This window comes from Pongo abelii, chromosome 1 (genome assembly GCF_028885655.2).
Source record: "Pongo abelii isolate AG06213 chromosome 1, NHGRI_mPonAbe1-v2.0_pri, whole genome shotgun sequence".
NCBI lineage: Eukaryota > Metazoa > Chordata > Mammalia > Primates > Hominidae > Pongo > Pongo abelii.
The window spans coordinates 21,180,456-21,192,234 of NC_071985.2; the positions used below are offsets into that span (position 1 = coordinate 21,180,456).

The window sequence follows — 11,779 nt, forward strand, 5'->3', positions numbered from 1 at the left end:
AAGAAGAGATCTTTATGCAAAAGGATATTGCAATAGGAGATACCAGTATACTGCAATAGGGAGAAAGCATTGACCTTAAGGTCTGTAAGCTCCCAAAGGTGACGCAGAGAAGGAGTTTTCTCATATAGGGAGAAATGAATGAGGCTGGAAAGAACCACGTCTGGGGAAGTGGGATGAAGGGTGGCTGAGGGGGACAAGAGATTGAGGATACTTTACCCTGAGCCTGGTCTGCTCCAGGAGGGGCCAAACATCAGGGCCTTGGGGGAGGGAAGAAGCTGAACCAGGCTGGGCAAACAAGCACCTTGTGTGGATTGACCCATGGGGACAAGGAGTTCAGGTAATCATTGATAAGGCAAAGATGGCAATGTAGTGGCTGCTATAGTTTGAATAAGGTGTTTGTCTCATTAATTCTCATGTTGAAATTTAATCTCCAGTGTTGGAGGTGCAGCCTGGTGGAAGGTGCTTGGGTCCTGGGGGCAGATCCTTCATGAATAGACTCCTGCCCTCCCTTATGGGGAGTGGAGTTCTTGCTCTATTAGTTCCTGCCAAAGCTGGTTGTTAAAAAGAGCCCAGGACCCCCTCCTCTCTCTTTCCCTGTGACCTCTGCACACAGGGGCTCCCCTTCATCTTCCATCATGAGTGGAGGCTTCCTGAGGTCCTCATCAGAAGCAGATGCTGGAGCCTTGCTTCTTATACAGCCTGCAGAACCATAAGCCAAAAAAAGTTTTGATAAATTACCCAGCCTGTTGTATTCCTTTACAGCAACACAAAACAGACCAAGACAGTGGGCCTGTCATGCATCAACAAGGGGCGCTGTAGGGGAGGCAGAATTCTACCTCCATTATCTTAGGGTCCAGGGTGGGCCCAAGAATTAGACTGACATTAGACAGATGAGCAGAAGAAAAACATACAGTTATTTAATACAAATTTAATGTGGCACAGGAGCCCTCATAAGGAAATGAAGACGCAAAGAGGCAGTTAGGGTCACTTATATACAGAGATGGACAAACACTAGTAAGTTGTGAGATTTGATAAGACCACGGGGCTTCAGTGAGGATAGTTAATGGGGTGAAGAAATGACTAGGTCAAAGTGCTTACACACTAGGTTGAACAAAGAGTAGTAACTGTGGCAACGACTAGGAAGATAAGGGTTAGTTTAATAAAGTTTGTTTGTATAGATTTCTCTTGGCTTCTATCTTGGTCTGTTTCATGTTGTTAAAGGAATACCTGAGGCTGGATGATTTATCAAAAAAAAAAAAAAAAAGTTTTATTTGGCTTATGGTTTCGCAGGCTGTACAAGAAGCACAGTGGCTGGGCGCAGGGGCTCACGCCTGTAATCCCAGCTACTCGGGAGGCTGAGGCAGGAAAGTCGCTTGAACTTCCCAGGAGGCAGATGTTGCAGTGGGCTGAGATCACATCACTGCACTCCAGCCTGGGCAACAGAGTGAGACTCAGGTCAAAAAATTAAAAAAAAAAAAAAAGCATAGTGGCCGGGCACGGTGTAATCCTAGCACTTTGGGAGGCCAAGGTCGGGGATCAGTTGAACTCAGGAATTCAAGACCAGCTTGGGCAACATGATGACAGCCCATCTCTACAAAAAATTTAAAAATTTAAAAATTAGCTGGATGTGGTCCCAGCTACTTGGGAGGCTGAGGTAGGAGGGGCCTGGGCAACAGAGCAAGATGAAAAAAGGAGGGGAAAGGAGGGGAGGGGAGGGGAGGGGAAAGGAGGGGAGGGGAGGGGAGGGGAAAAGAAAAAAAGGAAGGAAGGCAGGGAGGGAGGGAGGGAGGAAGGGAGGGAGGGAGAAAGGAAGGGAGGGAGGGAGAAAGGAAGGGAGGGAGGGAGAAAGGAAGGAAGCAAGCATAGGGCCCATCTCTGCTTCTGGTGAGGGCCTCTGGCTGCTTCTGCTCATGGTGGAAGGTGAAGGGGAACCCGTGTATGTGCAGAGGTCACAGGGCTGCTGCAAGAGAGGAAGCCAGAGAGAGAGGGGAGAGGGGTGCCAGGCTCTTTTCAACAACCAGCTCTTCAGGGAACCAACAGAGTGAGAACTCACCCTAAAGGAGGGCAGGACTCTATTCAGAGGGTGACACCCCAGGACCCACACACCTCCCACTGGGCCCCCCACCGCCGGGCTCCAACTTTAGGGATCAAATTTCAACTTGAGAGTTGGAGGAGATTTGGTAGCTTCCACCTCCCATCCTTGATGATAAGAACGTTCCCTTGCTTTTACTATAAGGAGAACATCTTTCATATGGGAAATTCATCTCTTGTCTTTAAGAAACAACAAGAAATTCAGAATGATCTTCCTACACCTGCTTCTTCTTCTTTTTTTTTTTTTAAATGCCTTTATCTCAAAATAGACAATATGCCAGAAAGGCATATCTTTACCTTCTTCAGAATCCTAAGGCTCATCTGAGCCATACAGGGAAGGGAGTTCTTTGCAGGTCATAAAAAGTGGAAGATTCCTTTAACTCTGGCTGGATCCTGGAGCTTTGTCACTGTGTAAAAGCGGAATGCCGGCTGGGCACGCTGGCTCACGCCTGTAATCCCAACACTTTGGGAGGCCGAGGCGGGCGGATCACGAGGTCAGGAGATCGAGACCATCCTGGCTAACATGGCGAAACCCCGTCTCTACTAAAAATACAAAACAAAATTAGCCAGGCATGGTGGCGGGTGCCTGTAGTCCCAGCTACTCTGTAGGCTGAGGCAGGAGAATGGCGTGAACCTGGGAGGCGGAGCTTGCAGTGAGCCGGGATTGCGCCACTGCACTCCAGCCTGGGCGACAGAGAGAGACTCCGTCTCAAAAAAAAAAAAAAAAAAAAAAAAATAGTGGAATGCCAGCTGGGCCTGGTGGCTCGTGCCTGTAATCCTAGCACTTTGGGAGACCGAGGCACGTGGATCACCTGAGGTCAGGAGTTCGAGACCAGCCTGGCCAATATGGTGAAACCCCATCTCTACTAAAAACACAAAATATTAGTCAGGCATGGTGGCGGACACCTGTAATCCCTGTAATTCCAGTTACTCGGGAGGCTGAGGCAGGAGAATTGCTTGAACCTGGGAGGTAGAGGTTGCAATGAGCAGAGATCACGCTATTGCACTCCAGCCTGGGCAACAAGAGTGAAACTCCATCTCAAAAAATAAAAAAAAAAATTAATTTAAAAAAAAAATTGGAATACCATGTGCTGGCTTCTGGAAGGCTCTTCCCACCCAAGTCATGGGGAAGGGAGAAGAGGAGCGCTGAGAAGACATGAGGAAGCTTGTGTTGGAGAAAGATGATCCCCACCACCGCGGCCTACCCGCATCAACCCTTCACAATGCTGGTGCCAGCTCTGGTGGCCACGACCAACAGGCACGAATATAAGGGAGAGGTGGCCGAGTGTAGTGCCCTGTGGGCCAATCAGAGAGCAGTGGGCCATCACGCCACCTGAGGCCAGCCAATGGGAACGCGGCAAGCTCTATAAAAGCGAGCAATCCGCTGCGGTATGGGCAGACGCCGCCGCGGGGGCAACAGTTTCAGACTCATGGCCCGAACGAAGCAGACTGCGCGCAAGTCGACGGGTGGCAAGGCGCCGCGCAAGCAGCTGGCCACCAAGGTGGCTCGCAAGAGCGCACCCGCCACTGGGGGCGTGAAGAAGCCGCACCGCTACCGGCCCGGCACGGTGGCTCTTCGCGAGATCCGCCGCTACCAGAAGTCCACTGAGCTGCTAATCCGCAAGCTGCCCTTCCAGCGGCTGGTGCGCGAGATCGCTCAGGACTTTAAGACCGACCTGCGCTTCCAGAGCTCCGCCGTGATGGCGCTGCAGGAGGCTTGCGAGTCTTACCTGGTGGGGCTGTTTGAGGACACCAACCTGTGTGCCATCCATGCCAAACGGGTCACCATCATGCCTAAGGACATCCAACTGGCACGCCGTATCCGCGGGGAGCGGGCCTAGGAGGGCCATCTCGCCACCTGAGAGGTTGCGCAACGTTCACCCCAAAGGCTCTTTTAAGAGCCACCCACCTGGTCAGAAGAGTTGCTGTAGCAAGCCAGGCTCTTGGGTTTCGGGGGGTTCCTTCCGCTGGCCGGTGCCGGCTTACCTACTTCTGATTAGGGTGGGAGGCTGGCGAATCCTGTGTTCACCCTGTCCAGTTAGGAGGCCAGCTACTCACACGCGTTACCTCTCAGCCTGTCTCCAGTTACAAATCCAGTTAGTAGTGTGTGGGGCTAACTTGGCCTATCCCTTTAGATAAGAATCATGGTTGATCTGTTTTGGGGACGGGGTGTTGAGGGTAGCCTAACTGGCCTATCTCCAGTTAGGTAAGCAACCCCAGCTAGTTGTGTCAACTCAGCCTATCTACAGTTAGGTTGGAAGGCTGGCTGGTCTTGCGTGTTCTCAACTCAGCCTCTTTCAAATTAGGTTACAAGTCCTGCGTGGGTGTGTGTGTACACGCAGCTTGTTTCCAGTGAGGTTACCAGTCCAGCTAGTCTTCTGCCTTGACAGCCCATCTGTTAAGGCCAGCAAGTAGTATGTATTATCTTGGCCTATTTTCAGTTGGAAGTCCAGCTACTTCACCAGCATAGCAGCTTACGCCTGTAATCCCAGCACTTTGGGAGGCCGAGGCGGGTGTATCACCTGAGGTCAGGAGTGCCAGACCAGCCTGGCCAACATGGTGAAACCCCATCTCTACTAAAAATACAAAATTAGCCGGGTGTGGTAGCGCATGCCTGTAATCCCAGCTACTTGGGAGGCTGAGGCAGGAGAACTGCTTGAACCCAGGAGGCGGAGGTTGCAGTGAGCCAAGATCGTGCCACTGCACGTAGCGTGGGCAACAGAACGAGACTCCATCTCAAAAAAAAACAAAAAAAGTCCAGCTACTTGTGTGTGTTAACTCAGCCTACCTCCTGTTAATTTAGAAGGCTGGCTAATTGTGTATCTTGTTAACTTGGGCTATCTCCCATTAGGTTAGAAGGCTGGCTAGGAGTGTGTGTGTGAGTGTGTGCGCGTGTGCCCATGTGCACACACATATGTAGCTGTGGTGTTGGCCCATCTCCGGTTAGAAGTCCATCTCATTGTATGTGTTAACATACCCAATCTCCCATTCAGTTAAAAGGCTGGCTAGTCATGTATGTTGTGAATTCACCCTATCTTCTGTTAGGGTAGATGACTAGCTAGTTGTGTGTGAGAAGCCCAGCTAGGCGTGTGCATTGTTAATTCAGCCTGAGTGAAATCAATACCGGGAAACCTCAGCCTAAAGTGCAAAGAGGGCACTCTGCCCTGGAAGTCAGTTTACCGAGCAGTCGCAGACAGGGGTGGCCCATGTGCCTGGCACTTTGAAACAGGCTTCCCAGTGCCACAAAGTAGTCTGGCAGTGCTCTGGGGATGAGAGACACAGAGACCAATTTGCTGAGAAATCCTACAGCTAGGGCAGCAGGCCACAGATCCAATAGTAGAATTATGTCGGGAAAACCTGAGGATGGCTGTGAGGGTAAGGATGTAGGGACTGTCTCCCTCTGGTACAGGTTGGAATCATTTATTTGTTAAAGGCTTTATTAAACTGAATGAAGCCAAGTACTACCCCTTGCTGGGATCATGGAGGGAATAAAATCCATTTCCTGTGGCTGCTGCCCACTCTGCTTTCAAGGTGCTTATGCTTGAGTGAAGGGGGCCTGTATTGTGTGTAGAAGCAACGATAGTAAAAGGTGCTCTTATACATAGCAAGGGGTGTGCATAAAATGCTATCAATAGGCAACAGTGGATTTTATAAGTCTCTTTGAACCCAATTTATAGGCTGTTGACTCAAAATTCAAAAGCTTCATCAATTTATTAGTACACACACAACTGAACATCATACCTTTTCAATCTCAGGATGTATTTAAACTTATGAGTGCCAGATCCTTGGAGGGCTATCCAGAAAGCCTAGAATATTCAGGGACAGCTGTGTTCTGGTTTTGAAAGTCAGCTCTGACTTTCAATACTAGACTCCTTTGGGATAAATTTAAGTTTTCCCTCGTGTTTTGTTTTTTCAGAGACAGGGTCTTGCCATGCTGCCCAGGCTGGAGTACAGTGGCTATTCACAGACGTGAGCATAGTGGCCAGCCTTAAACTCCTGGGCTCAAGCCATCTTCCTGCCTTAGCCTCCTGAGCAGGTGAAGTTCAAGTCTTCTGTGCTTTACAAAGCCCTTGTCCTGACAAAGTCTTGCCCAGTGGTGGAGAGCTAAACCTATGTAACCTTGCTGATGATCTTGCTGGGTAGCCTGGAGGGAGCAGGAATTTGGGCAGTTAGCTACATTTGCGGAACTGGATGCAGATAACGCACTCTTGACAGGATCATGATCAAGCTTTGCCTTCTGTAGGAGACCAAGCCACTTGAGCAGCCCCCTGTCATTCTGGTCTTTGTATGAAGAACAGAGTCTAAGTTAGGCAGTGTGGCGCATGCCTGTAATCCTAGCTACTGGGGAGGCAAGAGGATGGCTTGAGCCCAGGAATTTTTGAGGCCAATCTGGGCAACAGACCCTGTCAAAAACAACAACAACAACAAAAAACAAAAAAAAAAAAACCAAAAAAAAAAAAACAAGAGCTTGGCCTTATATGTTCCTTGTTTTTACTGTTTAATGGAGTGGATAGTGCACGAATTGATGCCTATAAAGATACAACAAGGCAACACAGGGCAATTTGTATCTCAGAACTGATTGCTGAGGACCTAAGGTGAGGAGCTAAGGAAAGAAGTTTAGACACAGGAAAAAAGTAACTGAAGTCTTTCTGGGTCATGTGAGTACTTGAGGAAGCCTTTCCAGCCAGGCATTGTGGCTCATGCCTGTAATCCCAGCTTTTTGGGAGGCTGAGATGGTAGGATTTCTTGAGGCCAAGGAGTTCAAGACCAGCCTGGACAACATGGCAAGACTCTGTCTCTACAAAAAATACAAAAATTATCTGGGCATGATGGCGTGTGCCTGTGGTCCTAACTACTTAGAAGGCTGAGGTGGGAGGATCGCTTGAGCCCAAGAGTTCCAGGTTACAGTGAGCAGTAAGCTGTGATCACACCACTGCACTCCATTCTGGGCAACAGAGCCAGATTCTTACAATTATGACCAGAGCCTTTGCTTCTGTATCCTGTGGGTTCTAACAATGTGAGATAGTAACTGAAATGTGGATATCTGTTCACTGTGTACTCAACTCTTCAAGCGCATATACACTATGGAGGCACCCTGAGCATGCAGTGTTTATAAAAGTGGAATGATATTGGTTCTAAATATCAAAAAGTTAAAATTCCAGAAATAAACAATAGAAAGGAGAGTTAGGCATTAAGAGATAGTGCCATGGACCTTGGTGGACTGAACAAAGGAGGACAAACGAGGGAATAAAGACAAAGACAAAAGAGTATATTTGGAAAAAGGGGTCAGGGGACTCCTTGCTTCTAGTGAACAAGGGCCCTGAGTTTCTAGAGCCCTTCGTATTTATTGAGTAAAGGAGACAGGGAGAAGGGGGTGGTTGTGGTCAGCTGCTTGACTTAGTGCAGGCCTGCATGACTGCATTCTTTGAACAGTAGGCTCCAGATGTCCCAGTAGATAACCTCAAGGAGCACAGAGCCAGGGAATGAGGCCCTCAGTGTGCCTTCTGGCAGCAGGCACAGATGCGAGTTTACCTGCATTCATGATAAACAGTTTGCTGTTTAGTCATATAGCCTCCAGTGGAATGCTGAGTTGGTCACGACCCTCAGGCTTTCAGCTCCCAACAAGATAGCAGAATAAACCTCCCCAAAATATGCAGACTTGATATAAGAATTATTTTGAGCTGAAGGCACTTGAAGAACCGCAGGTGTAAGAAGGGCCCTCTGACCCCTTTTCCTGAAAGCAGGTGATGAACCCTCCGTGGGAAAGGTGCTTGCCTCTACCTGGGGGAGAAACAGCATGACTAGGCATGGGGACTGAAGTGCAGCAAAATATATACAAACAGGCTTTGTTAAAATAGCTCTTATTGCCAGGTAGAGTGGCTCATGCCTGTAATCCCAGCACTTTGGGAGGCCAAGGCAGGCAGATCACCTGAGGTCAGGAGTTCCAGACCAGCCTAGCCAACGTGAAACCCCGTATCTACTAAACAAACAAACAAACAAAATCAGCCGGGTGTGGTGGCATGCACCTGTAGTCCCAGCTACTTGGGAGGCTGAGGCAGGAGAACTGCTTGAACCCAGGAGGTGGAGGTTGCAATGAGCCACGATCACATCACTGCATTCCAGCCTGGGTGACAGAGTGAGACTGTCTCTCAAACAAACAAACAAAAATAGCTCTTACCTTTCCCAGCCTCCCCAGGTATTTCAGTTGCTTTCTCACAATTACTACCCTTTGTTCCATCCAGTGGATAAGCACTTAGGCCTAACTACTCTTGAGGTCTTCATTTTGCTGTGAAGGCTCCCATGTACATGTAAAAATGAAATGTGTATGCTTTCTCCCATTAATCTGTCTTCTTTCGTTTTAGTCTATGCAGGCTGCCATAACAAAATGCTGTGGGCTTGGTGGTTTATAAGTGACAGGAATTTATTGTTCACAGATCTGGTGGCCGGCAAGTCCAAGGTCAAGGTGCCAACAGATTCAGCTTCTGGTGAGATTCTGCTTTCTGGTTCACAGACAGGGCCTTCTCACTGTGTCCTCATGTGGTGCAAGGGGTAAGGCAAAAATAAATCTCTGGAAAGGCATCAATCCTATTCATGAAGGCTCCACCCTTATGGCATAATTACTTTCCAAAGAACTCCATCTCCTAACACCATCACCTTGGAGGTGAGGATTTCAAAATGTGAATTTTGGAGACAGACTTTCAGTTCATAACAATCTGGATTTGTTTTTCTGTGGCTCAGTGGACTCGCCTGTTGAGCAGTCTACATTGAAGACATAAAGAGGCCATGGCTCTCTTACCCTATTTTCAGGAGCCCCTCTTCTTTTCCATTTAATTCAGCATATTTTAAATTGTATGAGCACTTAAATTTTGCTCCCAAATCTTTTCTACAATGTTAACAACTTAGTGGGGGCTGCATTCAGTAAGGGCAAAGAATATTTACCTTATAACAGTGTTAAGACTTGTGTTTCAAGACTGACATTGCTGATCCTTTGCTTAAATAACTTGAAAAAAAAAGACAACCCACAGCAGTGTTATTTAATTTAAGAATTAAATTCTTAAAGTGGAATTCAACTTAAGAATTCCAAAAGAATATATAGTGAAAATTGAGCCTCCCTCAGTTAGGGGGTTCCTCAGCCCTTAATTTCCCTCATCAGATGGAGTTTCTTGTATATTTCTTGTATATTTTCCAAGAGATACATATACAATAATTATGTTTACCTAAATAGTGGCAGACTACATATATTCTACATCCTGCCTTTTATTAAACCTAACAATTTATCAGGACACATAACTGCTATCTGATTTTTTCTTAATGACTTGAGGATATGAATGTTGTTCCAATTGTTTTATCATGATGATAGATTTCTCAGCTCAATAACCAGGTGAGCCTAAAGAACATTAATAATGAGCATCCTGGGCTGATGCCACATTTTAACAAGTATTTGTTGAATTCCCCGCATCATGCTAGTATAGAGGGGAGACTGAATTAAACCAAAGACAGACGAACAGGAGAAAGGCAGCCACATTGTATTGATCTTAATATTTTTATGTGCATGGGGTGTACAGGAAAGAAGTGAAAACCCAAAGAAGTTGTTAGGCTCAGCCGCTTGTAAACCATTTGTAACAAAGGATGATAAAGTGTCAGCAGGTGACTAGGGCATGTGTGGTGCTATGTAAGATACATATATATTCAATTTCTCCCCTAATTCTGTGATTCCATTTTCCCAATTGAAGGAAACCTGCAGCTCACAATCCCTTCACTGATGCAAACAACAGGCAGAGGATTGGGTCTGCCCAATCCCCAATTTATTGGGGAAAATAAATCTTGGGCCCCAAAATCACTAGCTAAAAGGAAAAGTCAAACTGGGAACTGCTTAGAGCAAACCTGTCTCCCATTCTATTCAAAGTCATATATCTGCTCACTGAGATAAATGTATATCTGATTGCCTCTTTTGGAAAGGCTAATCAGAAACTCAAAAGAATGCAACCATTTGTCTCTTATCTACCTATGACCTGGAAGCCCCCTCTCCACTTCCAGTTGTCCCGCCTTTCTGGATGGAACCAATGTTCATCTTACATATATTGATCGATGTCTCATGTCTCCCTAAAATGTATAAAACCAAGCTGTGCTTGGACCACCTTGGGCACATGGCTGTGTCATGGGCGTGTGTCCTTAACTTTGGCAAAATAAACTTCCTAATTGACTTAAACTAGCCTCAGATATTCTGGGTTCACAAGGGTAATTCACTTAATCGGCCAGTGTGCACGGCCAGCCCGCACCTGACAGCACACAGACCCCTTTGTGTGTGCGAGTGATGAGAGACCACGGAAGAAACACTCCACCGAGTGAGCCCAGGGAAAGCCAGCCATCTATGCCTGTGGCCAGCTGTCTACACTCGCACACCCAGGAGATCGCAGAATGGTGCCTCTTAGCCTTCGAGGCCCTGTTTTCCTGCCCTCCTGCACCCCCTGTGTGGGCCAAGTCTTAGTTTCTTCATCTGTCCTCTCTCTCCAATCCCAGGACTCTGACTCAGGGCACGCAGGCCTCTGGCTCCTTTTCCTGAAAGCAGGAGATGAACCCTCCATGTGAAAGGTGCATCCCTCTACTGGAGGATGAAGTGTGATGACTAGGAGTAGGGACTCAAGGCCAGGAGAAATGGCCACCAGCCAGGATGTGGGCAGGGCTGGGGGCGGCATTTTGGCTGAAACCGTAAGAGACTTTTACACCAGAGCGACTCCATCTTGTATAGAGGCTGGGTAAAATAAGGCTGAGACCTGCTGGGCTACATTCCCCAGAGGTTAGACATTCCAAGTCACAGGATGGGATAGGAGGTTGGCACAAGATACACGTCATAAAGACCTTGCTGATGAAACAGCATGTGGTGAAGAGGCCGGCAAAATCCCACCAAAACCTAGATGGCGACAAGAATAACCTCTGGTTATCACGACTGCTCATTATATGCTAATTATAATACGTTAGCATGCTATAAGATACCCTCACCAGTGCCACAACAGTTTACAGTTGCCAAGACAAGGTCACACTTACCCTATATGGTCTAAGAAGGGGAGGAACTCTCAGTTTCTGGAATTGCCCATCCCTTTCCTGGGAAACTCATGAATACCCCACCCCTTATTTAGCATATAATCAATAAATAGCCATAAAAATGGGCAACCTGCAGTACTGGGGGCTGGTCTGCCCATGGAGTAGCCACTCTTTATTCCTTTACTTTCTTAATAAACTTGCTTTCACTTTACTCTATGGATTTGCCCCGAATTCTTTCTTGCTCAAGATCCAAAACCCTCTCTTGGGGTCTGGATCATGACCTGTTTCTGGTAACAAAACCACCTGGGGTGTCGGCAAGACCCACCCTGTCCCCCCTCGTTCCAGGGGACCTGACCTGCCAGGTGGTCCCTCCAAACCGGTCCACCCACAGGATTGGGACGCCCCTCCCTGTACCCTCAGCCTGGTGCTGACTGCCCCCCATGTGGGCAGACCTGGGGGCTGACTGGCTGCTCCTGGGGACCCCCTTCATAGCTTCTCAACCGGCACTCGCTCCTGCTGCCTCGCCCCCACCCCAGCCCCCACAAACTCCTCTCCATCCCCTACCCCGACCAACGTAGCCCCTCACCTAACCCTCCAGCCTGGGGCTCGCGTGCCCTCCCGCAGCTCCAACCCCAGGTTGATAAGC

At 48.0% G+C, this 11,779-nt stretch overlaps 1 protein-coding gene across 1 annotated transcript; it reads left to right on the top strand.

Moving 5' to 3' along the window:
• The first annotated feature begins 3,286 nt into the window (after positions 1-3,286).
• H3-4 (H3.4 histone, cluster member) lies at positions 3,287-11,292 on the top strand. Its single transcript, XM_063724909.1, has one exon. It carries the CDS (start codon positions 3,483-3,485, stop codon positions 3,930-3,932), a length of 450 nt encoding a protein of 149 aa, XP_063580979.1. The 5' UTR covers positions 3,287-3,482; the 3' UTR covers positions 3,933-11,292.
• The last annotated feature ends 487 nt before the right edge of the window (positions 11,293-11,779 follow it).